Source organism: Pollicipes pollicipes, unplaced genomic scaffold (genome assembly GCF_011947565.3).
Source record: "Pollicipes pollicipes isolate AB1234 unplaced genomic scaffold, Ppol_2.1 Scaffold_6686;HRSCAF=7923_pilon_pilon_pilon, whole genome shotgun sequence".
Lineage (NCBI taxonomy): Eukaryota > Metazoa > Arthropoda > Thecostraca > Pollicipedomorpha > Pollicipedidae > Pollicipes > Pollicipes pollicipes.
Window position 1 is genome coordinate 15,278,032 of NW_023596921.1, and position 26,806 is coordinate 15,304,837.

General features: G+C 50.8%; 3 protein-coding genes across 4 annotated transcripts in view; 1 reads left to right on the top strand and 2 right to left on the bottom strand.

The window, feature by feature from the left end:
* LOC119108682 (transcription initiation factor TFIID subunit 8) overlaps positions 1–6,845 on the bottom strand; it is a 42,156-nt gene extending 35,311 nt beyond the window's left edge. The window contains exon 1 of the mRNA XM_037232307.1: positions 6,721–6,845. The gene's annotated coding sequence lies outside the window, so the exon portion shown is untranslated. The remainder of the gene's footprint in view (positions 1–6,720) is intronic.
* On the bottom strand, positions 610–5,113 carry LOC119107968 (transcription initiation factor TFIID subunit 8; the record flags this gene model as incomplete). The annotated part of the gene is made up of 4 exons (XM_037231557.1): positions 610–1,439; positions 3,053–3,368; positions 4,458–4,579; positions 5,035–5,113. Coding segments are annotated over 4 exons (717 nt in total), but the record flags the coding sequence as incomplete, so codon positions are not given.
* Positions 6,846–21,673: 14,828 nt separating the features above from the next.
* Positions 21,674–26,806, top strand: part of LOC119107811 (fibrous sheath CABYR-binding protein) — a 41,346-nt gene continuing 36,213 nt past the window's right edge. For both annotated transcript variants that reach the window (XM_037231364.1, XM_037231360.1), the window contains exon 1: positions 21,674–21,837. The gene's annotated coding sequence lies outside the window, so the exon portion shown is untranslated. The remainder of the gene's footprint in view (positions 21,838–26,806) is intronic.

The following is a 26,806-nucleotide window of genomic DNA, read 5'->3' on the forward strand; positions in this document are numbered from 1 at the left end:
CTATACGCGTAATGTAAAAAACCCATTACTGTGGGGGGGCGGGGAGGGGGGCAGTGGCAGGTCAGTCCTTCCCCCATAGATGCAGACATCCCAGCTTCAAGCTTCTCAGTTAAACAACAATCCCAGGCCAAAATCGCACCCCGGATGAGATGTTTTACGCCCTTTTCATCACTCACGTAAGACCTACGGACCCAAATAATCGCCTTCATGGATCAGTGTCCACATGGTACATTGTCCCAAAATTTGCTTCACGAATCGAATTATATAACTAATCCTCCTGCACCACGCAGGTCGCACTCAAGACTGTCGTCACGTCCTTGGCGTGCTGCACCCCCCCCCCCCCCCCCCGCCCCCCGACCGTGCAACCAAGGATGAAACAATTTGGTTCGCCGTTAAAAAAAAACTACAAGAAAAATTAGAGGTGGACGATCTACGGAGCGTAGCGTGTGTCGCCACTTATACTGGCATCATGGACGTGAGAATGCAACTCTCGGAGACAAGCAGAATTTCGACCGTTGCAGTCTTCAGATCTACTAGTGAAGTCCGAACGGTTATCTGCCTAAGCGGTGGACAACCACCTGCCAAACGACAGAGCAACGGGTGGGCCGATTGGTCGCTTTCCTAGCTATATTCATAAAAAAGCACGCCTTGATTGAACCATCCAATGCATATGCAACTGTCAAAACACAGTTCGTCAATAGTTCAGACATGGCTAGTTTTATCGACTGTCTTCCCCTTAATGCCCTGGACGGTTCACATACATTACAAATGACCATACACTAGAGCGCACACAGCTCATTTTTACATGAAAAGCGTCTCGCCAGCACAGTCATCAATGTCGGAGGCGGCAGAACCTAGATAGAGAGGGAAGGCAGCAATGCCTCACCCCACTACTCTCCGCATTAATGTCTGTGGCACACAATGTAAGGACGACCAGACCAGCTGAGCAGAAAGGCGGCAGCGTGGACTAGGTCCACTTCCCTGGCGACCCGACGCACTCCACGAGTCCACACCCACACCGCCACACGGCCGCCACACCTCCCCTCTCGGCCGTCCGTCGTGGAGGCCTCCATGTGCCTCGCGCGGCCACCGCAGCGAACCACGGCACGGTCTGCACCACACACGGCCGCCACAGTCGTCTCCACGGGAGAACAGTTACGAGACGCAGGGCTAAATGCCAGCCCCCACACACCGAGGGACGGCGCGCGGCCGCGACATCGCCGTGTCCCACACCCGCTATCACTTGCGCTTGCGCGGCATCTTGGCCGGCCGCAGGTAGGGGTTGTCGACCAGCTCGGTAGGCGGCGCCGGCTCGTCGTCGCGCTCCTCGGCGGGGCGCGCTCGCTTGCGCGGGACGTACGCCTCCTCCTCCTCGAAGATCTGGTCGCGCGGATCTAGTGCCTGCAGGTACGGACTAACGATCGGCCGGCAGGCGATCACTGAAACAGGGCGCTCAGGTCATGGCGAAGTCATTGAAACAGAGCGCTCAGGTCACGGCGGAGTCACTGAAACAGGGCGCTCAGGTCACGGCGGAGTCACTGAAACAGGGCGCTCAGGTCACGGCGGAGTCACTGAAACAGAGCGCTCAGGTCACGGCGCAGTCATTGAAACAGGGCGCTCAGGTAAAAGCTGGGTCACTAAAATGGTGCACTAGGTAGGTCACGGCGGAAGTACCAGGTCGTATGTGAAGTTACAGCGCAGTTCACCACACGGGTGAATTCGATGTCGGGTCACTCATCAGTAAGCGGATGCACTTCATCGGAGAAGAGACGGAGGTACAACACGGTGAGGTGGGCTGGGGTGGGCACCAATTTCTCTACAGATTGGGGTTTTTGCACCGGTTTAAGACCTTGTTTGAAAGACCTGTGATAGTTTCCTTCCCGGGGGCAATCCGGGAATTTCAGGAATGGACAATATAACTTTAGAAGTTATACCTGTCAAGCTCACATCCTGCCGGTGTGAAATCAAGGTGACGCCGGGAGCGGCGGCAGCCAAGCGCTTGAACCATGTAGTGCCCGAGTACCAGACTAGCTATTTATGATTCATTGCTGTTCGCTGGCTCGAGTTCAGTCCGACACCAGACTCCAGCTAGCAATAAATATGCCAGTTTGATATTTTACTAGGAACGACCTTCAAAGTGACAAACAACTGGAATTTGCATCGAGTCCAACAAAGGAAAAAGACTACGGTAGGAATGACAGAAGCTAAGGAATCTGGCGCCGACACAAATTTGGCCATATGGATAACCTCCTCGAGTGGTACTGGAAACGCGGTGTTCCTTGTCAGCACTAGCTTATTGAGTGGTCGGGACCATGCCACGCAAGTCGGCTAGGAGAGATGCACTCAAGCCTGTTCGCCAGATAAGGCCGAGAAAACTTAAGCGTGCAGTGCAGGCGCAGGACAGGCCATCGGCCTCCCTCCTTGCCGGGAACTACGACTAGTTTCGGCTGGAAGCGAGTGCTTCCCGGCCCAGCACCAGACCATCGCGCTGGCCGTTCCACCAGCAGCCAGCCATACATCACGGTTTGTGGTTTTAAGCGTACGTCAGGCACACATCCGACAAGCCATACGGGGAAAAGATCGGTGACGTCGCGGCGCACGACGACTGGGAGCTGGCGCCTGTCAGCACAGCCAGCGATAACTACCAACTCATAGCTTTGGAGAATGACGATGGGATGACGATACCAGCTCATAGCTTTAGAAGATGATGGGATGATGCAACCAGATGCGACAAATGTTCAGCTGTTAGAAATGACCTGCCAACAATATTCTACAATTTTGTGGTTCCTGAGGCAAACGCAAATACTATTCGGAAAGCAGAAATCGACTGCTAAAATCCTCAAAATCATCCAAAACATCTTTTGCACTTAACCTTCGGCCGCACATCTATGGAATAAAACGCTGTCGTATTGGAAGCATGGACATTTTGTACTCGCCTCGCACTGACAAAGTTGGCCGGCGTCGTGGTCAAAACCTGGCGAAATCATCACGAGGTCAAAATAACCGGCAACATCACTTCCGCTTTCCCGGCTATCACGAGCCGCCTACTCACGCGGAAACTGTGCCTGCTCGTCAGTGTCGAACAGCCGGTCGACGGGGCCCGTCTTGGCAATGAAGCGCGTGAGCGCCCGCTCCATGTCGCGCTTCTGGCTGGCCGCCTTCTCGCGGACGGCCTCGTAGTTGGTGATTGGCTGCTTGTGCGTCGGCGTCTGCACATAGGCGTGGCTGTCGGGGAACGACGGCAGGTGGTCGGGGATGTGCGCCGGGTGCCCCCTCTTCTCGCCCACCTGCAGCGTCGACGGCTGCTTCGTCGGCACCGACGGCAGCGGCGTCGGCAGCGTCGAGCGCGTCTTGCGGCGCGCGTACTCCTGCGGCGGCGGGGAGGGAGAGGTCAGCGTGCGTCCCGCCCGGCCGGCCGGCTAGCTCCGCCAGACAGCGGCCGCGCGGGCGGCGCGACGCAGAGCGCGCACAGACAGTGGCGCCGCACACCGGCACGGCGCCGAGACTATCGCATAGCACATGACGACGCCAAGTGCACTGAATAACCTCAACATGGCTCTCCCAGTTCAAAATCCCATACAACTGTAGAGCACTCCCTTTCAGGACAGGAAACACTATACAATGGCCTGCATCTGTTTTTTTGAATGGAGGTTGTGCCATTGCCATGAAGATGCATTTGATGGTGCTTGTAATTCTGGACAGTGTACTGACGGGAGAAGACTTCCCATGACTTGAAACATCCAGTATTTTTTTTCTTTTACTCTGTAGGTCCAAAGCCATCAGTTGTTGCGCGGCAATTTAGAAGACATTGCATGTCGTCTATTGAGATAGGGAGGAAGTGTGAAATATGTGGTGTATTTCGGTGAGGCCATTTTAAATTTCACACTCTTTCTTCTGATTACTAACTGCAATCTGCCAACACCGTGCTGTGATCTACTTTGTTACAACAGGCATCCCACATTCCCGGTGTATTGATCAGTGCTCTCTAATCCACATCATTGGTGTTAGCCAAACAATGTTCTGCATCCATACACCGGCATTACATTCTATGTGCATGCTGTGCACGGGTCTAAAATCAAGGAGAAATGAAAAACGCAACCCAGCAACTAATTTGGTATTTGGGTTATGTAGGGTCAGCATTGTAGCACGGCAGGCTTTTGCGGGCTGGATTCTTGGCTGGCCGGGCCGGCAGGGCCGAGCAGCGGGCTGATATTTTGGGAAAAGTTACATGTCTTGTCCAAACCCACATACCCATTGCACTGTATTGAGGAAGTAATTTCCGACAGCACGAATTTAGGAAATTTACTTTTACGGCAGTGTCCCATATTGTCACACCAATTGTTGCCGCAGGTGGCGGTGCGGCACACTGACCGTCAGCGATGCGACGCTGAAGCCGGCGCGCGGCGCACTGACTGTCAGCGATGCGACGCTGAAGCCGGCGCGTGCGGCACACTGACCGTCAGCGATGCGACGCTGAAGCCGGCGTCGACCAGCGCCAGTACAATATCGCCGACTACCAGGTCACTGCGACACGCCAGGTCACTATACGCCTTGCTGCTGCGCGCCAGCTCCCTCAACACTGCAGAGATACAGGGTGCACATGCCTTGTCCAGTCGAGAAAAACCACCTGTTTCTCATTACTTATATGGTGCTCCTCCAGGTCGCAGGAAAAGTGTACTAATGCTGCAAACACATGGTAGGGTGTCTTTTCAATGAAGTGGTTCACATTAAGGTGTTGAACATCACTATGAATGATAGCCTTATTCTGTCAAATGCATCCGCAACATTCCTCTTAGTTTCTCTTTTTCTAAAACACAATAAAACAAACTTTTCTCCTTCTGCAACTCAACATATTCATAACACCATGTCCCATTCTCAGCCATGGATGTAACCACACCTTAAATGTCACTGAGGTCCATTGCTAGATTGGTGTCTTTCTATGTAGCAAAAGCACAACAGATGGTTCCACCTGCCCAAGAGTTACCAGGGTCCAGACCCCAAATGACTCCAGCTAGTTGTTATGCCCATACTCACAGCTGATGAAGGTCTCAGTAAGTGTAGGCCAGTGCTGATGGCTCAATGCTGGTGAAGCCTGCCTGCTGGCATGTGGAGGATACAGCCATGGTCATGACCCGCCTCCAGGGTGATGTTGGTGGCGGTGCATCTGCATCCATGGCCTGAAGGAGGGAAGGTGCTCATCAGGTCTGGCCGGTCTCAGGTGAACACTTCGCTTGGCGCCAGAACCGGAATACTCAGGAATGACATAGCCTCCTTTGGATATAGAAGGGTTCAAGTTCATTCCAAGGCTTTGGTGGTGAGGCCATCTTCATTCCAAAAGTAGATAAGATTGGGCTTAGCCCAGTGAAACAGCACATCACAGAGTGTTCAATAACTGCAAACAGTGAAGCAGTGCCAAAAAATGAACAAAAAAATGAAGAAAATATTAATCTAGGATATTTCAATCACCTGTGAAAACAAGGACCAGTGTGGGAGTGAACTTATCAATGTGATGTAGACTGAAAATAACACTTGGAGTACCTTGCAACTGAGACCAGCAATCACTAACTATATTTTCATGAAGGGTCACATGATTCCCAGCCTCAAGTTATTTTTGCAGCCACACTCCTAACTAATGGACCTGATAGTTAAAAAACTTTGTGAATGTTTCAAAGCATCAATTTCATGTCACCTGTCTAAGAGCTCAGAATCTATGTTACCCATACATGGCTCCAGAAGCAGTTTTGTGAGGCATGCTATCAAGCTGTATTTCTGGCTGCTTAAGGTCAAGGTACTGTCCATGGTTATCCTGACTACACACTGTCACCATCTGAAATGAGCTATGCCACTGTCATCCATGTCAGAATAAGACCATACTGTAGACAAGACCAAGCACAAGACAAGGACCAACTGTACCACATAGATAGCATTCATATGATGTGATAATGTCAATCACCAGGGAAAGGCAAGGAGCAAAGAGACAATGAATTTGGACCTTTAGATGTCATTGGGCCTATGGATATAATGTTAATACACTATTGGAGGTCATCAGTTTTCAAATTTTAAGGATATATGTGGATTCTGCACTATGTCCAGAGTGGAAAGCCACATTTGCAGCTATGATACTAAGTGCTTGGATTCCTAGGCTTCCTATTGGCAGTCTTGAAACCCAGAATCTAATGGTTTCAGTAAGGAAATATATGCATTGTGGACACACACACACAACACACACACAAGATCTGAGAAATCCTGTGTCATCAAATATCATCAACCTGTTCCCAAGCAGAGAAGCTGGCTGTCCCATTTGGGGCACTGGTCAGACCTACCAAATATTTTGCTTGACTGGTCTACCACCTTAGCAGACTGGCATGATATTGGTCATCCTAGAAATAAATTATGTATTCCAAAAGCTGGTGTGAAGCCTCAATTAACACTCATCACCCCTATGCAAGCTTAAACTGGTGGTAAATGAGCCAAATTTGACTCAGATTTGCCTCATGCACACCCTGCAAAATGCTGCTAGAACTGCTCCTATGCAGGTCATGCTCATCTTAACCTATTCTTTTTTCTGCATGGGAAACAGGTACTGTGTAACAGGGAACTGGTCTCCAATGATAGCACATGGTTAATTTAGCATTATATCACTAGCCTGGAGGAGCTACTGTCACTGCCTTATCAGATATATGTAGAGCGTGCAAGCAAAATCCTCAACCAGTTGCGTACCTTCTGCACTCATACAGCGATACGTCAGTTAGATAGCTTTCGTCCAGCTGCACCAGCCTAACTCATACCGCCCCCAGCCTGAGCTCAGATGACCGGTAGATTTGTGAATGTCCCACAGGCACATGGTACATGAGCTGGCTGCAGCTAAGGGCCGAATGCATATATGGCGCAGAGGTAACGTACTTAACTCAAACTTAATTTTTCATCTACTAGAAAAGGGATTTTTTACCAAATCAACTTAAGTGTCACTTTAGGGATGCGTGTGGTCGCTGGCGATACTTTTGTACCATCTGAAAATAATATTTACATCACCGCATATTTATTTGGGCATGTATGAAAATTCCAGTGCGGGCAATAATGTGCTGCAAAGCTTAAAGGAGCTTTGAACCCGCGCTTTTGGAACTTACTGCTATACACAGTATGACACAAAGTAATTACGTGTGTCGAGCGCGGGAGCCACATGGGTGGTACAACTGGTCGCGTAGACGTATAGGTAAACGGGAACGAGTCAGGTCTTCGTAAAGCAAACAACGCGAGTTGATTTTGATAACACCGGCCTCCCGGAGCATACACCTCCTCCAAGGGCGGGAATGGCACCCAAACAAGGACACGTTAACCGAGGGGGGGGGGGGGGCAGTGGGGTAGCTCACCCCCTCCCAAATTTGAAAACTGGGGGTTGCATGCAACTTCCATTCTGGCCTGTCGAGGGCTTATTTTGGGCTATTAAGGTCCCTTTTGACCAAAAGAGAGCAATTCTGAATTTGAGAAGGATCATCTTGGCCTGCATATGCCCATTCTGATCTGTATACGGCCCATTATTGACTGTGGCGGGCCATTCTGACCTGTAAAGGCTACATTCGGACCTTAAGAGGGTCATTCTGGCCTGGAAAGACCCATTTTGGCCTGAAGACTACTGATGGAGTCTGCATGGCTAATGGGTCATCTACACTGAGTGTAGATGGCCCAAGAGTGTGTCTGCGCTGAGTGTAGATGACCCATTAAGACGTGCAGATACATTATGATCTAAAGAAGGTTCATTACTTACTGTCGATAGCTGAACTCCATTTAAACTTGTCGAGAGCTCATCCTGGCTTGTAGGAGCTCACTTCTAATCTTAGAGGGCCCATTTTGGCATTTTGAAGTCACCCTCCAGCTGGGACATAGTTCCCGCGCCCCTGCATCCTAAATCTCTTGGTTACATCGCCGTCAGCTTTACGTGTAACATGATCAGCGCGGCGCTAGGTAGTGCACCAGGGCTGGGCTGGCGATTCGGCTGCGTCCGCGGCTGGGCCTGGCTTATTGCGGCTGGGGTCAAGCCTGGTACCACGGCTGAGTCTGGGCCTGAGACTGTGGCTGGGGTCAAGCCTGGTACCACGACTGAGTCTGGACCTGAACTGTGGCTTGGTCTGGACTGGGGTTGCGGCTGGGCCGGGCCTAGGACTGCGACCGGCCCTGGACTGAGAATTGTAACCTCCAGTATGTCTCCACAGTGGTCTGCCACACCGACGCCGAAGTAAACTGCCCCTTTGGTGATGTGTAATGTCTCCTTGTAAATTTGCCCGTATGGCCACGGGTAACTGCATCCCGGCTTCCCCAATCCGCCGTCACTGGCCATGTTATGCCCAGCCACAGCCTCAGCCCCGGCCCAACCCGAGCCTCTGCCACCCTAGTCCCAGCCCCAGCCTCAGACCCAGACCCAGACCCAGACCCAGACTCAGACCCACCCAGACCCAGACCCACCCAGACCCAGACCACCCGGCCCATGCCCAGCCCCCTGGCCCAGACCCATATCCAGCCAGCCGCAGTACCAGTCCCAGGCCCAGGCCCAAGCCCAGCCGCAACCCCAGTCCCATTTCCACGCCCAGGCCCACTCCCAGGCCCGGACCCAGCCTCAGTCCAGGCCCAGACCCAGACCCGGTCGCAGTCCCAGGTCCAGCCGCAACCCAATTCCAGGCCTAGCTGCAGTGCCAGACAAAGACCCATGCCCAGCCGCAGTCCTAGTCTCGGGCCCAGGTCCAGTCTAGGCCTAGCCCAGCGTTAGTCCCAGGCCCAGGCCTAGCCTCAGCCCTAGGACCCAGGCCCAGCCGCAGACGCAGCCCAACATAGCCCCCGTGATGCACTACGTAGCGCCGCGCTGATCACGTCTCGCATGCAGCCGGCGGCAATGCAGCCGAGGAGGGGATTTAGTTGTGTGGGCGCAGGCACTATATTCAAGTTTGGACAAGCCAAAATGCCAAAACTGACCCTCTAGAAATAGAAAGTGAGCCCCTACAAGCCAGGATGAGCTCTCTACAAGTCAGAATGGATTTAAACTATCGGCAGGCAAATAATGGGTCTTCTTCAAGACATGGTGGGCTTGCATGTCTTAATGGGCCATCTACAGGCCAGAGCAAGCTCTCTTAAGGCGAGAATGACCTCTTTAAAGGTGAGAATTGGCGCTGTAAAGGCCAGCAGATGGGCCCGCCACAGTCAATAATGGGTCGTTCACATATCAGAATAGGCCTTTACAGGTCAGAACGTGTTCTGTTCAGGTTCAGAACTGTAGGCAATGTTATAATAAAGAAGGCCGCCACTGGCGTTCTTTTTTTCTTCAATTTTACATCACCGAGTATTACTAAGCCGTCTGATAAAAAGGATGGCATGGAAAATGCGTCGCAAAAAAGCATGACAACAGGGGCCGTTTGAGTGGCATAAAACTCCTTGTAAAACAACTGATGGTGCAGCACTGCGACATAGTTTTAAACAGACGACAAACTTTACATCACGTAGAACGTCAGCCCACCCCGACGTTTTTGTCGACTTCGGCCTGACACTCGGGTATTTCGAGTGAGATTTCAGCTACTTCAGATGGGAAATGAAACCAAGGATGATCTAATTTTGCTCCAACCATGTTTTCGTGCAGTTCCTTGCACCTCGTGTTTCTTACGTTCCATTGTGGGGAGAGCATTGGTGAGACACCGCCTCACCTCGCACATTACTAGGGTATGCGTCCACGTACAGAGGCGTAGCAGTTGAAAACTGTAAAGGCGTTTTCTGAGGGCGGTGTCTGACTAAAACTGACACCACCAAAGTCAGCCCCGCGTCGGGTACGGACCTGACGGGTCACTTCCAGTCAGTCACAAACCCGGACAGAGATTTACACTGATTGGCGCCCCCGTCTCTGTCAGGGGCTCACAGCGCCCTAACACAGGGTTCTCTTGTCTGCAAAGGGGTGAGCCGACCAATGCAGTGTTCGATTAGGCCCTGAAGAGGGGCCTGGGAGGCCCACCGGAACCGACAATCAAGGGCTCGGTTGGAGGGGCATAAGGGCCCGAAGAAACTGGCTTGGTAGATTACATAAAGAATCGTGGCCCCTAGGGTCGTGACCTGAATTATCAGTCAGAGTTGTCTTGACCGTGTTGAGGACAACCCGAAGCAATGTGGGTGTCTCAGTCTGTCAGAGGCCACGATCGTGGAACAGCTGGATTCCTGTTAGTTTGAAACCTGGGGCCCCATTCCCCAAGCCAGGAAACAAGGCCTGGGCAATTTTGCATTGGTTGTGAGTCCCTGAAACAATGGTTTGGGCCTTTGCATTGGTCAAAGGCCCGCGGTGGCTAAAAGGTGGTCATGTGTTGGCTAGCGACCCCAAGTCGGCCACGGGCTTGGTTCGAGAAGGTCCGGAGAGGGCTGAAGGGTCTCTCGAGACCAAAGATCAAAGGCCTGGTTGGACGACCGAAGGGCCCGAAGGGCCGGTTATAGGTTATACAAAGGACGGAATGACGGACGGGCGGACGGTCAAAAGGCCCCATCCGTAGGGCCGTGATCTCTTGGGGCCGAGGGCCTCTTGTACCGATTGGGGACTCCTGAGACAGAGAGTGTTTTTATTCACACCAAAGATCACGAACACCAAACAGCCGGCTCATGAACGGTTCTGACTGAACTCATCGGGGCCATTTCCGAAGCAGGGGCATGGCCGGGCCCACGAGCTGCATTGGTCGGGACCCTGCAACAATGCGGGGGCTCTTGTATCGGTCCAGGGGTCCACAGTGCCGAGCCAGGTATACTGTACAACAAGCGGAACCGAGGTGGTCAGAGAAAGATTGTGCCTGAGCAACGACGGGGGGGGGGGGGGGACCCCGAATGACAGAGGCCTCCTGCGTTTGTCTGGGCCCCTGACAGTGGAAGGAAACATGACAGCTTATGGTGATTGTTCACATTGAGGCAATGGAAAAGTCTTGTGCCAGTCAGGACCCCCAGTACTGAACGGTGGGCCTTCCAACCCACTCAAGCATGGACCCGTTAAGCCGAACTGGGGTCTATGTGCCAATCATTTGGCCACCTGCTCCGACCAGGGACGTTGCTGCATCAATAAGGGTTCCTGCGTCTATCTGAGGCCAACTGCGCCTGTCAAAAGGCCTCTCGCATTAGGGAGGGGACCAGTGTGGCATACGTATCCCTCTAAGGGCCTCCGGATCGACCAGGGGACCCCGCCCCATGTCGCCAGAATGTCAGCCGGAAGACACGCCGTGGTAGAACGAAATGGTCCTTCAGCCCTTGACCGGGGGCAATATTTGCCCACAACTGCTTCACCCAACGATGCTTCTTGCACAGAAATAAGGGGTCTCATTCGTGTCAAATAGAGTGAGTCGAGTTGAGTTGTGCTGTCAGTTGTGCTGTTGAGTGAGTTGGCTTGAGAAACGAACAAGGCCATCCCATGCTTGCATGAGTACGCTCATTCTTATGTAGACACGACTAGTACAATGAATTACATCAAAAGAGTTTGAGCCTGCGCGGCCGCAATTTTGGGAACAAGGGCAGCGATGGCCTGGATTGCGGTTTCCGTAAAAGCGATCGGCGTTGGCCCCCACAAGTGGCACCAGGCGACAGGCGTAGTGCGCACAAGAACAGCCGTCGTAAAAATTGATTCGAATGTCTTTCAAAATTAATTTGTACCGCTCAACGATAGGCTGAGTGTTCTATTTTCACAACCTCTGGTTGTTCTCTGAATATGAATGCAGTTACAGCGACACGAAAGATGAATAGATCATAAGCTGTGACAGAACGTTTAGCATCGTGAAAAGGCAACGGAAGTTTTGGAGGCATGTTCGTGCTATTGAAGCAGGTACCCCAAAGGATGGCGGCAAAACAAAATGAAGACTGGTGCGGTAGACAATGGTTCAAGAGGCTATGGCCAGCCCTGACCGGCATTCCGCGGGCCCATTTATAGATTTAAAAGCAGGAGGATGGGATTTTGTCGCACTTTTCTTAGATGCCGCAATGATTATTACATTCGTCGGAGAGCAAGAGGCATAACGTGGGTAGTCAAGCTCAAGCGCTGAAATTGGAAAAGTGCGCAGAACTCTCACGGGCAATTCGCAAGATGTTTTGTATGGTTCATAGAGGCTGAAGGACCGTGTTGGCTTTCCTCCCTATATGCCACGGAAACGCAATTAATGATAGAAAAATAGGGATTTGCACAGAAATGGTAACGTTTGACGGCCGATATCGTACCGTGACCCGGATATACATCTAAACAATTTTAGTCTCTTTAGGCATTTGCAGCGCGTATGTTCCGTGCATTCGCATTGATAATCTTGCGTCAAGTACAACGCCGAGAAATTTGAAAGACGAAATGAAAGGAATGTTATATCCACCTAACAGCCGCAGATTTTGGAGCGGAGAAGCGGAACCCGTAACGCTCTTACCATTTCTGCACCTTGTTTAGGGAGGCGTGGAGCCGTGGCAGCGAATGGTCATACTCAACGTCCGAACACCAGATTGTGCTATCATCGCAAAAAAGTGGGGAGGAAATTCCTGGTGTTAGTTGCATCTCACACGAAATGGTCTGATGGCAGAAATAAATCCAATGAGGTAATGTGCTAAATGGCTTTTAAACCCGAACTGATAGGGCTTGAAACTAAGTGCAGGTTTAAAGACCATGTTGTAATCTCGGCTAATGTCAAGGAAGACGGCGGCCGTGTGATGTCGAAAACTACATTACTTTTTGAAAGCACACGGTCTCATTCTACGATCCAAGAGATCCGCTTCGCCACTATCCGCTCAAAAAGTTTTCCCAGACAGCTAGTAAAGTGGAATGGAGCAATAATTTGATGGATCTTTGGTCTTTCCCGGGTTTTAGAAGCGGAATAATGATGGTGTCTCTTCATGACTCAGGAAAAACATAGCATGACCCCAAAGTCATGAAAAACTCAAATAAAATGAAGCATGTTTTCAGAAAGATTACAGAAAAAGAAAAGTGTAACTGATCATGACTTTCCGAGGTGTTGTCGGCGGATTTCATATCATGTGCTTTGTTCCAGGAACGAAACAATACTCTATAGTCTTTGATACTGTCAGAAACAAAACAATTAGCGTGTAAACAAAAATGGCCATGCGCAAGATCCACCAAGCCTGGTTCGCAACTTCCGGAGGAGCTACACTGAGCAAGACTTTCAGCGAAGCATGATGATAAGATGCGTTTCTGAAATAATTTGGTTATTGATGCGTAAAGTGGGCAATGAAAAAGAAGTGCGCTTTCCGGAAAGTGCTCGAACCTGTCCCCATAGTTGGCTCGGGGGAGTAGCAGCATGTACTTGATGGACGTTTGGCATTCCTGACAGACTTTTGGCACTCCTCTAATTCGTCTGGTTAGAGCACGTACATAATGTGGGGCAAGACGGTGAGGTACATCATGGTGGCGATGAAAGCAGCGGAAGGCACGCTTCCGACGTGCAATAGCATTTTTAACTTCGCTGCTCCACCACGGTACTGGTATGCGACATGGGGAGGGGGGGGAGGGTTAGTAAGTGGACATTGTCGCAGTCACTGTTGCATAGATAATGTGTGTAATAGGGTTAACACCCTGCTTTGGTGATTCGTAACGGTCGTAGTTCACATAACGAAGTTCCCGAAACCTGACCTAGTCGGCTGTTCGTAGATTCCAGCGGGGTATGAATCGCGAAACTATGTCAGTGGCTGGATCGAAAGTGGTGCAAAGCTTAATTGGGAAATGGCTGCTGTCGTTTACATCGCCCTCAAAAGTCCAATCAAAGAAAGTCCCTATTGAGGGAAAGCACAGCGACAGGTCGATGACGGCTTCCAGGCCGATGGGTGAATGGTGGTATGCATTATTTCCTTTGTTTAACAAGACCAAATTATGAGCATCAATTAAGTCTTCAAACAAATGCCCAGGCCTTGATGCCGTATGCGGCCTTGATGCCGTAGCCTCAGGCTGGGCGTGTCCATTGAAATCACCGAGGACGAGAAGAGGGTTGCGGAGGTGAATAACTAGGCCGTAAAGTTGCCGTGAAAGCTCCGCATTATCGAAAGTTGCCGGAACGTACAAGGAGCACACATCGATGCTGCGGTCATGAAGTCGCACAGGACATGCTACAGCCTTGAGAGGTGTGGCGAGTGAAAGGTGCATGTGTGTAGCTTCATTTTTTATATAGAGTGACACAAAATCTCAGCGACGCTCACTGCCTGTGTCGTCACAACGATGTAATGGATAATTTGGCATTTTAAAGTTATACCTGTCGGTAGGACGAAACAATGCTTCTTGTACGGCGATAATGACGGGAGCTAATGCCCCAAAAATGGCTCTCATTTCAGATCCTTTGAAAAAGAACCGTGACAATTCCACTGTGCGACAAAACACATTTACTGGTGGTTTGAACATCCCCAGCGATTGGCGGTAATCGGCCGAACAAACTAACCGAGGCTGGTCCGAGGCCACCCTGACAGGGGGCGTTACAAGCGGTCTACGCTGGGGCGTCTTGTGGCAAGTATTGTGCAGAGGGCGGTCAAAGGTTCGTGCGGCGGTCAAAGGGACACGGACCAAGACGGTTTTTTTGCCGACCGTTCGTAGCCGGAGGACTGGAGCGCCGACCGGCCTGGGTTGAAAGGTCACGGAAGGCTGTGCGTCCGAAGTCGTGACCATGGCGGTCTGGAGGGAACCACTTTGCTCGGTTTGTGTGTTTGATGTAACAGAGAGTCTTGAATGGAGCAAGAATTTTCGTTGGCAGTAACTGGGGAATCGGTTCTATCTGTGTAGCACATGTTGGTAATTTTACTTTTGTTGCTTGCGCGTATGATTTTGAGAAAGACTGAGGCATTTTTGCCTCGACAATGCGTCGTGCTAGTTGGAAGAACAGACCTGTCTTGGCCTTTTCGGAGGCAGATTTGTGGTCTAGCGCAAATACAGTGCCTTTGGTGGTGCTCCTTGCAAAGTGAACCGAAACTTTTACTTTCTTGCTACAGAATTCGGTGGTTTGGAGAAGAGCCTTGGTCTAAGCACAAGAGGTTGTTTTAATGACGAATGATCCATTGGCTGGCGGCTTAGTTTGAAGATTGCACGGACCACAAATAGCCTGAATTTGTTTTGATGGCCAGAAGATGTTGCTTGTCCTGAAGGAGACACTCTCGTCACAGCGTTGCATGACAACAAAAGAGCCGAGCGGATCGAGAATGAGCCCAGAGGTCTGGCAGTCACTGGTCATGGTCGAGCAAGGGTCACCATCAGAGTGAGCAGGCACCAGGATGGTCAAAGACGAGCGAAGGTCGATGGAAGCGTGTGAGCCAATGGAATGGGCCAGGAGAGCGTGGAGGTCGCCAGGCGAAGTGGTCGCCAAAATGGGGCTAGCGGCACTTTCATCGGCTACGACCAAGGGGGAATCAATATCAGAGGCCGAGGTTGATTCCGAGTTAGTGTCGGCCTTCTTCCCTTTTCCTCGCTTCCCCATGGTGGGGGAACGGGAAGAGAGAAACAAAAACTAACTGAAAAGGCTTATGTTTTGAACGAGCATGCACAAAAGTGACAACGACGATGAGAAAAGAGGACTCCTGGCAGAGAGCCACAACAGCAGCAACCACTCTGCATCAGAAGATTTATTGCCAGCCGGGCAAAGTCAGCGAATTGGTCAATGATATCTGATGAGCGTTCTAGCACGTTTGGTTGTCTAGATTAGAGCCTTTTCGACCAGAAATGATCCTTTCAAGGCTAAGGGATGAAGAAAAATGGTTAACGGTGGGACAGACTTGCGTGTGCCTGGGGGACCAACCGCCGAGCTTTGACTGGCACATGTGCGCTGGGTAACCGGTCGGGGTCCCTCTGTCGGATGTCCTAATACGAATAACGTTTTGTGCTACAAAACGCAAGGCATGCATTCTTCATGGTTAGTATTGAAATGAGGCGTGAAATCAAATAACTTGAGAAAAGCACTATTACCGAGCAAGTGAATTCACGTTGACACTCTAAACTCATGGAGAATATATGCAAGAACACCACGAGAAAGGGCAAAAACACTAGCACATAGCACATCTTGCTCAGCGAACACTTCCAGCCCGTGCTGCCATCTCATGGGATATTGAACAACTACAAGTGAGCTCTCGTGCAAACGTTTCATGACACAATCAAACAATTACATTTATGGGAGCATATTTGCTAGATAAAGAACTTTTGATTTTTAAGGCGGTCTTTTCCGCTTAAAAGTAAATCAATAATTACAAGTGAGCTTATTTCATCATATCTGATGCTTGTTTCAAGATCTTCGAGTGTGAAACATTCCCCTGAATGTGGGCTGCCTTTTGTGAAAAACAAAGAATGGGATGTAATTCACAGGAACACATCTTAGTAAATCCTAGTGCGGGATCGCTGACGGCTACCGCTGTCAGTGATCTTGCTGTATAATCACCACAGCTATGATTATGCGACAAATACACTTGCCACCGTTGGGAAAAAGCATACCTAAACCGTTATCTGGGCCACCCTGTGCATTTAAAGAATGCTGTATATTGCAGTAATTATTCTTCATCCCAATGCAGCCGCTATCATTAAAAAACCTGCCGAGTCTTTGCAGACTAGCTGATATATGAAGGAGTTAGCATGACAAAATATCAAGCTTTTACAGGATGCCATTTGGAATTAAGTTGACATGACACTTATAGTGATGTGCTTAGGTATCCGCTACCTAGCAAAGCAACAGTTAAATTTCTTGTTCTGTATTGATTTAACCCGCCATTCTCTCCTTGTGCATATGCATGGAGGGAGCTCAGAGCAGAATTAATTGGGGAGGGGCTTAGGTCAGCATGGGGGGAGCACTCTCCCGAAAGTATAAAAGTGATGCACATACTACCAGGATTCCTTCCTACCAGGCTAAACACTCTGCCGACACCAGTTCATCTGATCACAGCAGTATGGCAACGCCACCAGTACCCCCCTCCCCTTCCTCCTCTTCACCCCATATTTTATGTCATAAGTTTGTCTCAGATCCAGCTAGCGCCGGCGCTGACCTCACTTAGGCCGGGGCCTCCACGCCGGTGTCGTAGGTGGCTGCCCCTAACCTACATGCAACGTCAAATTCCCCGCAAGATTGTCACTCATGCAACGTCAAATTCCCTGCAAGATTGTCACTGTCAAATCCCCAAGGTCACAGGTCACAAGGTCCAAATCACTCTGTCAATCCCCAATCCCCTCTCTGCGTTTTTGTTACGCAATCATTGAAGCTAGTGCTTGATTCCATGAAGCATAAACGGTTGACAGCAGCGGTTTTTGGTATCGAGCTTTTTCGCAAATCACTGCAACAATCCCCGATGCTAAATTAAAAATGCCGCCAATGGCTCCCCGCCGACGAAGAGAGACATGAAACGTTTTTTTCCTCCAAGACTTCCCCTCATGTGCAAAATGGACCCGTCCAGGCGATCACAACCTCAGCGGTTGAGCCGCACAGCCAATGAGCGAGGTCCCATAGCCTTAAAATGCAGGACAAATTAAAGACGCTTGCTGGCAAGGAGTAAAGACAAGTTTGTTGTAAGTTTAATCCGAATGTTTGAATCGCATGGGTTTCAGATTCAGAGTGGGCGATGAGCAATGCTTTCTGTTTGAGCCCTGGCTCCCACCATCCGATCATGATATTCCAGTTCAGCGGCGATATTTCGCGGCAGGAAGGTGAGGAGGCGGCGCTCTAACCGATTGAGTTGCTGGCCGGAGGGCAGATGGTCGAGCTAGGGCGGATTTTGCCCAACCCATCGCTAGCCTCCCGCGTCGAGTCTAAGTGAGGGAATTATGGTCACACTCTGATTAATATCGAGGTTTTTTCGCAAATCACTGCAATCAGAGAGAGGTCGTGATTTCCTCCATGAACTTTAATCTAAGGCAAGGCATGACTTGACTTAGACTCGACCCGGGAGGCTAGCGATGGGTTAGGCAAAATCCGCCCTAGCTCGACCATCTGCCCTCCGACCAGCAACTCAATCAGTTAGAGCGCCGCCTCCTCACCTTCCCGCCACGAAATTCCGCCGCTGAACTGGAATATCATGATCGGATGATGGGAGTCAGGGTTCACACAGAAAGCATTACTCATCCCCCACTCTGATTCCTGAAACCAAGGCGATTCAAACATTAGAATCAAACTCACAGCAAACTTGTCTTTACTTCTTGCCAGTAAGTGTCATTAATTTTTTCTGCATTGGGAAGCTATGGGACCTCGCTCATTGGCTGTGCAGCTTAACCACTGAAGTCGTGATCGCTTGGACAAATCCATTTTGCACATAAGGGGAAGTGTTGGAGGCAAAAAAGCCGTTTCACGTCTCTCTTCGTCGACGGGGAGTCATTAGCGGCACTTTCAATGTAGCATCGGGATTGTAAGACCCACAGCGTACCCTGCTTCTAACAACAATAAGCTCGCTCAATCCATGGTTTCAAATCAAGTACCCTTGAGTGTCGTGTGCCTTCGTAAATTTGTGATTATTGACATTTCGGGTAGACTAGATCACGCAGAGGTTCAGAAATGTCCGATTGGCAACATAACATCACCAAAGTTGTTTTTGAATGCCTGCAATGGAAGCCCGGGAGGGTACTCCAAGCCCAGTCGCGCCAACGCTCGCCGTTTTAATGTGTTCTTTGTTCATGACGATCACGATTTCACCCAGCATATCTATAACGGTTTGGTGTTATTCACCATTTGCAAGCAAGAATCTACCCGCCTTGTAGGAGCTTTACACGCATGCAACTCTGCGTGCAATATCTCGTATTCAACACACTCGTCACGGGCAACAATCACACGCATCGCTTCTTACAATGCCATCGCTGACTACGTGCCATTGCGACCAGATTGCAATGCCAACTACAAAGAAAAGATGACTGCAGTAATCGGACACACCTTGCCGTTCATTCCCGTCAGGGGCGCAGCCGGGGTTTGAGACGGGAGGGGCTGCCAGGATTTGCAACGGAGAAAGGTTATGACCCCTGCCCCAATCACGGCCGGTTTACCAAAGGATCGAGACGAGACATCAGTTCCACGGTCAGAATAATTGTTTCGACCATTTTCCCTCAGTGGAACAGAAACAAATCCCCTTGATCCGAGGCGCTAGAACCAGCATGCCCCATCTATAAGAACCGTGCACCTGCTCTGCATCTGCCTCCATCTGCCTGCAGTCGCGGGATGATGGTTTTGGTTTGTGAAATGATGAAGTGAAAAATAAATCATGGTGATGGTTTCGTGAAATGGTCTCTTCCAAGCGATCATGACGTCAATGGCTGGGCTCTGCCGCCTGTGAGTCAGGGATTGCCGTACTATGTCCTTTTGCCATGATTTATGACGTCCTTGTATTGCTATCTGTTCACCATCGAGTGCACTGTTTTCACAATACAATGTGTAAAACATACACGCACATGTGCGAAATTTTGCCAGGGCAAGATGGGCCAGCCTGGTGGAATGCTTCGGTATCAATCACTTTTGCATTAAGGGAGTGTTTGGCATTTGCATGAGGCTGGAACTAAAAAAATCCATCTTGAAGATATTTCGGTGCAATTTACCGCTCTAACCTTTTTGATACCTACGCCCCTCTAGTTTCTAAGCTATACGTTCGCGAAGATGCTCAGACTATATCGCGCAGACTATTTCAAGGTCATCCAGGCATCTATGACGTCATCATTCGCCATTTATATCCTTCTATTTCAATGATCATGCGGTGAACAGGGCCAAGGAAGATATCATTGTCCAGTCGTTCATGCCTGGCGTTCGTGAGGGCGGTTTCCATATATAACGGCCATCAATTGGCTCTCAGTCAATGTTGTGCGAGGCACGATGACGCAACCAAACAATGGCGTATTGACGGGCATGTTTACTAGATGTAGAGGTTGTGTTGTCTAGGGCAGTATTTTCCACTAAAATTATACGAATAGCTAAAGGTGAGGTTATTTATGATATCTGACGCTTGCATCCATATCGGCTTATGATGTAGTATCACGTTGGCTTTTATGCGTCTTATGTATTTCATTCGAGTTTGGGACTGCAATTGAGAGCCTGCTGTACATCGTGGCACCACGCAGATCAGCCGAAAGCGAAACATTCCAATATTGAAAAGTGTGAGACATGCTCTACGATATATGATTAAAAATGTATCGTCAGTTGACAAATTATCCATCCAAGTAACAGCACGCGCATCACAATTTCCCGTTCAGGTTGACTTCATGGCAAGCTCAAGACGTTGATCACCTTGTTGTCATGTTTGACTGAATAGGTCCAGGGTGATGCATGATCTAAGCAGCTTGTCTAAGTTTGAGATTCTTTCTTTGATGACGACAGTTTCTAGAACATGCAAACGGAGTTTGTTTGACATCAGTTGGCAACCTTAGAAAAAAATGTTTTCCATCTTTTGCATGAAGCAATCGCTGTCTCACTCTAAAACAACATGCTTTTTTAACGTCACAGATTAAAAAAAGGACCTATCTAGGTGTGTTCTCCTACCTATATGGGCATACGAAACAGAATAAGGTGAACCACCGTCTCCTTCCCATTGAAAAGAATATGCTGTCGAATCTTACATATGTGCTTATCAGCGGCACATGTAGAAGCTCCCAATGAACCCAAGATTTAAAATTTTAGTTGAAAACCCTGTTTAAAGGGAGTGTTCCACTTTGTATCAGGGTGGGGGTAAAATCAAATAGACACATTAAAGATCACTCAGTGTAGATCACGACCTGACCATTCTTAAGACTTAATCCCCTCTAGTTTCTGAGCTACACGCCCACGAATATATGCAGACTATTTCAGGGAGACTATTTCAAGGTCATCAAGGCCACCCAACCATCTACGACGCCATAAAAACGCCATTAAAATCATGCCATTCCATCAGTCATGCGAAAGTCAAAGCCAAGACATGTATAAATGTCTATTCGTTCATATCTGGCGTTCGAGAGCGCAATTTCCAGAAGTAACGACCGTCAACAGGCTCACCAAAGTACGGTGACGTAATCAAACAATGACGCATTAAGAAGCATACTTACCAACCGTTGAAGTTGTGTTGTCTAGAGTAGTCTTTTCCACTTCAAAGCATACCGATAGTTATAAGTAAACTTACTTCGTCATATCTAATACTTGTTTCAATATTTTCAAATGTGGAACACTCGCTTTAAGCGTACGGGAATATCTTGCATAGGCAAGAGGCATCGCTTTCCATATGACAACATTCATATGCATGTGCCGGTACAAATGCCGTTGGCATTAGCCCCCAGATGCCTTCCATTCATAAAAAAGTGCTAAGCCTTGCAAGCCTTCAATCTGCAAGCGTTGCTGCATGCCTGTAAGCATACAGGCGACGTCATCTCAAAACATCTCCCCGGTCTTTAGAAACTGCCCATATTAAACCCCATGTCTGTCCTCAGCAAAACCGTCCTCCCTTCCTCTTGACGTGCGCGCTCGCTGTGAACGGTCCGGTAGCGCACACGCATCGCGCGGCCGCAGCGGTGGGGGCGCCGTGACGTTTTTCGTTTCGCGCCGCGGTCCCGGGTGCGGCGTCGCGCCGCGTGCACCCCCGTCCGGCCGCGATCTCGCGCGCTCGCGCGCGGACCGGCGCGGGTTGTCCGCGAGGCGCGCGGCCGGGGCAGCCGTACTTGAAACGGCGGCCGCCGGCGGCGCGGCCGGCGGCCAGCCCGCCAAGGGCAGCCCGCGCCGCCGGCCCCTATTGATTTGAACGCGGCGCCGCGCGGAGCGCACCGCTGAGTCGACGGTCCTCTCGCGGGAGCCTTGCGAAGCCTTGTGAAGCGCTGTGCGGACGTGCGCGGGGTGCGTTGTGCTGCGACAGGTGCGCGAGGACGGTGAGGAGCTGAGCTTGGGGACGCTGCGGACGCCGACGCAGGTGAGCACGGCGGCACAGGCCTTTTGAAATCGGCCTGTTGCGCCGAGCGCGCCACGGAAGGTCGGCGCGTCGACACGCTGGGGTTTGCGCACGTGAGCGACGTGCCTGCACCGAGGTGGCGCATCTTCGGAGGCTCGCGCGCCGACCCGTGCGACACGTGCCAGTCGTGCGCGAGCTGGCGCCGGCTAGGCTCCAATGTGCTGATGCTGTCTGGCGCATGCGGCCACTGATTGCGCCATCTGCCGCGACAGAGGAGTGTGCGCATACTTTGCGCTCTAAACTTCCGCGAGTGTCGAACTTGCCATTTCCTTTTGAATGCTACCCGTTTTGTTCACATCAGACGTTGAGCATAAAAGTTTGACTTCAGCCACATCTGTCGCCGAAGCCGTGAGCGCCTTTCAGGGAAACCCCGCCAGAGACGCGCTGGCGGCTGGCACACTCGGGCGTGGCAGGTACGCCGGATGATCTCCTGATAACTGGACATTGACTGGATAAATATTTTTGCCCTTCTCTTCCCACACTGACCCAATACGGGACACGCAGCGGATTGATGCGGCCTGATGTGGATGGCCGCATGCGTCGTGTGTCTCCGTCTGACAGCTCTAAATGGCTTAACACGCAGGGCAGTGACCTTTAACAAGATGCCTGTCGGCGGGATAGGAGTGTTGAGCGTATCGTGTTTCGTGAAATGGCGCATTGTCGCCGTATTTGGCGAGACCGACCGAGGATACTCTTCCTTCCGAGTGTGTCAGGAAAAGTGAACGGAAGTACGCCGTACGAGCCCACTGAATCGGAAAATGACGTCTGCCTAGCGAGTCTGAAGGTCCACCGAGCGGACTCGAAGGTTCGACGAGTGGGTGCATAGGCCCGAAGGTCCGCCGAACGGCTACGAAGATACACCGAGCGGGGCCGAAGGTTCATCAAGCGGGTCTTAAAAGTCCACCGAACGGGTTCGAAGGTCCACCGGGCGGGTCCGAAGGTTCGCCGAGCGGGTCCGAGGTCCAGAGGTACGCCGAGTGGGTCCATTGGTCCGCCAAGCGGGTCCAAAGGTCTACCGAGCGGGTCCAAAAGTCCGCCAAGCGGGTCCAAAGGTCCACCGAGCGGGTCGAAAGGTCCACCGAGCTGGACGGAGGGTCCGCCAAGCGGGTCCGAAGTCCAAAGGTCCACCGAGTGGGCCCGAAGGTCCACCGAGCGGGTCGAATGGTCCGCCGAGCTGGTCCGAAGGTCAGCCCAACAGGATGGTGACTGCGACACCCTTGCTGCCGTGTTGTATGGGTACCAAACCACACTGCCTCGTATCGCGTGGTAAAATGGTCACGTTTGAGGCAGCTTACCGGGCTGTTTTAATTTCCGCCATGATGTTCCCTTTGCCCGTGGCGTCGCAGATGAGGCTAATGTCTGAGTTAAGGGCAGTATAAGACGATGCTGGGCTCTGAGTTCAGGGCAGTATTAGGCAATACTGGGCTCTGAGTTCAGGGCTATGCTAGACGAGGCTAGGCTGCTCTGAGTTCAGGGCAGTATCAGGCGATGCTGGGCTCTGAGTTCAGGGCAGTATTAGGCAATGCTGGGCTCTGAGTTCAGGGCAGTGCCAGACGAGGCTAGGCTGCTTTGAGTTCAGGGCAGTATAAGGCAATGCTGGGCTCTGAGTTCAGGGCGGCATCAGACGATGCTGGGCTCTGAGTTAGGGCAGCATCAGCAACATGCATGGCTGGCTAGAGCCTGAAACATCTGTACAGATCCTTGGGCGTTGGGCAAGAGCCCACACATTACAGGGAGAGAGCATGCTGAAAGCACGAGGTAGAGCACAAAATGTCAGGGTATAAGGCAAAACCATGGAAGAAGATATAAAGGATGTGCTGATCGTCTTGCAACTGTGAGGTCATCAAATATATTCTGTTCCTTTCTGTTGATATGTCCGATTGGGTAGTGCATCGGTCCCCCACGTAGGGAGCCCGGGCTCGAATCACGGTTGCACCATGGCTCCTCAGCGCTGATGTGGCCAATCCAGTCACCAGAGCTTCATAAGAGACGTGGCGATGTGCGTCGCGTTCCCTTAAAAAGTTATGGCTACTTTGATAAGCCTGACGACAAGTCATGGGCTTTACTCCTGCTTATCCTGCTTTAGATCAGTTCATAATTGACACAAATAAGGTCCTTTTCTGATCATGCACGCCTAAAAAGAGCTACAAACTACCATAATTGACCCCCTATGCATACTCAAATTGTGAGGTTTGGTATGTGTGGCCGAACTCAAACCAGAATAGTTTTAAACTTTTTTTGAAGTCACTCAGACCTTGAAGGGAAGTTTCCACATTTGAAGACATTGAGGCAAGCATGATATGGGATGAAATAAGCTCACTTGTATCTATTGGTATACCTTTAAGTGGAGGATATTTCTCAGTCAATGCATGTTCTCTGTTCTGTAAAGATAATCCTCAATGCGTCATTGTTTGATGACGTCATCGCACCTTGCATAACATTGATCGACAGCCATTTGACGGCCGTTCTTTCTTAAAGTCGTGCTTACAAACGCCAGATATGAACGTCTTGACAATTATCCTTTTTGGCTTTTAATCACCGCGTGGCCAGTGGAATGGCAGGATTTGAATGACGTTATTATGCTGTCATGGATGCCTGAGTGACCTTGAAATAGTTGTCCCGAAATAGTCTGCACACCCTCGCTGCCGTGTAGCTCACAACCTAGAGGGGTTTAGGCCCTAAGAAGGGTAGCACTGTGAACTGCATCAAATGACCCAAGTGATCGAAACCGCATACAAATGTAGGACACTCCCTTTAGTCTTCCACTTTTAAGTGACAAACATGGGCATATCTACTTTTCAAATAATCGTGGAAGAATTAGTTTTATCCTTTAAAGACAACCAGGGCTACATTTTGAGCTTACTATACTTAAATTCTTGTGATCTGTTGGTTGATCTGATGAGGTTTAATTGTCGACCTCTACGCTGTTTATATTATTTGCTACCAGCACCCTTGCAGCAACACTGCCGTTGGTTTCTAACTAATCCATCTGAAAGGGACGGGTTTGCACCTGTGCGCCGTCGTGCCTCCGATCGGCTCGGCGTGCCTTGGGGGACAGCGAAGCGGGATCGGCGGTCGGAGGAGCGGGCCGTCGCGCCGTCTGGCGGGCCGGCCGGCGCTCGGAGCCACCGCGGCCGCCGCGGCCGGGGCCGCTAATGCGCGCCTCTACACTCCCGTCACGGAGAGCTGGCCGCCCCACCGGCGCCGGCCGCCGCCTCCAGACGTCGTGTCTGTTCTCGTCCCGGCCCGGTGCGCCCCGCGGTCCAGCCGGTCACGTGACGTCCAGCGGAGGGACGGACAGATAGCCGCCGGCCCTGGTGCTCCCAGCGTCGGAGCCGGGAGCCGGGAGCCGGGAGCCGGTAGCGGGAAGCCGGTGGTCACCCCGACTGCGCGCCGTCACGCGGTGACCGTACGGGTTACAGAGCGGGGCCCGACCCGGGCGAACCTGGTGCGACTGGCACAGCGGTCACCGAACGTCGCGGTACAGTGTCGTAAACCGAGAAGACAGATCCATGTACCTAAATGTCGCCGCTTTGGAGCACAGGCTGTAAACAATACACATTTGGTTCAGCTTTCAGCTTAGAATTATTTATAGCCGGGACGTGTCGGTGAAGCTTTGCGTTTTCGATGCGTATCGTGTGTGCTCATGCGGCGTGAGTTAAAAGTTGCGGCCGGGGGTGTCTTGTTTATTCTGTGGACCGACGCTGCAGCTGAATCCCGGGGATGACTGCCATTAGGCGGCTCAGCTGCACAACAAAAGGAAGAGAGCAAAGTTGGACTTTTAAAACAGGTATTTAGAGGGCAGCGCCTATTTTCCACACCAAAAATATGACGTCAGTGATAGTGGTAAAGAATATGTCGCGCGTCAGTCGCATCATAAGATCGTGAGACAAAAAAAAAAATCCGACACTTGTAGTCCTGTCGGGAAAATTATCTGGAAAATTATCTGGAAAATTGTCTGGGAGGTAAGTTATCCTTTGAGCAGGAAACACATGACGGGTGTCAGTCTTAGGCTTGCACGCCACAAGTTTGTCTGGGCTTGCCCTGACGTCATATCAAGGAGTCCGTGAATTTAGTAGTATTTGAAACTTCCGACTTCCTTAAATCAGTTCCAGAGCTTCTTCATGAGGCACGTAACTGCCACGGTCGTTAGTCTTTCGCGATACTTTAAGCGGAGGGTGGCGAAACACCAGTGCGATGGCATGGCTCTGATGAACGACTCGGTACACGGGCCTGGGTGACCGCCGTACCAAATGACGTACGCTTCCCTACTCTTTTCCCGTTGTTATTATCATTTCGAGTAGTCACCAACCTAGTCCAGACACTGATTTCCGGATTGGTCATCCAGCAGGGCCGGGTACGAATCCCAGACGAACACATTGTTGAACTGCCGGAATAGATAAGGCGCTGAAGAACCCGAAGTGTTGAATGTTTCGTTGAAGCCCAATAACAACAACGGCTACCGAAATGGAAGGTTAGCTGGCAAATCTGCTCGTAGTTAATCAGCTTGATGCGTGGAAGCCAGTCGTAGCATTGCGCGGTGCTTCGCTGAAAAACATCTTTTCGCACTCTGCTGTCCTTTCAAGGGAAAAGGGAAGAAGTCAAGCAAATACCCATTGAACTGGAGTGCTACTTAATAATCAGACACAACGTCAGCGAGTCGTTATGATCAGACACAACGTCATCGGGTCGTTATGATTGGACAACGTCAGCGGAGCGTTATGATCGGACAACGTCAGCGGGTCGTTATGATCAGACACGACGTCAGCGGGTCGCTATGCTCAGACAGCGTCAACGGAGCGTTTCCATCATCGCTGACATCAGCGTTAACTGCAAAACCAAAGAAAGCCCGCAGGTAAGGCAGTCGGGGCAGCTAGACGGGTCCCAATAGCAGGCGTTTGGGCGCGACGCTCGTGTAAGCGGCGTGGAA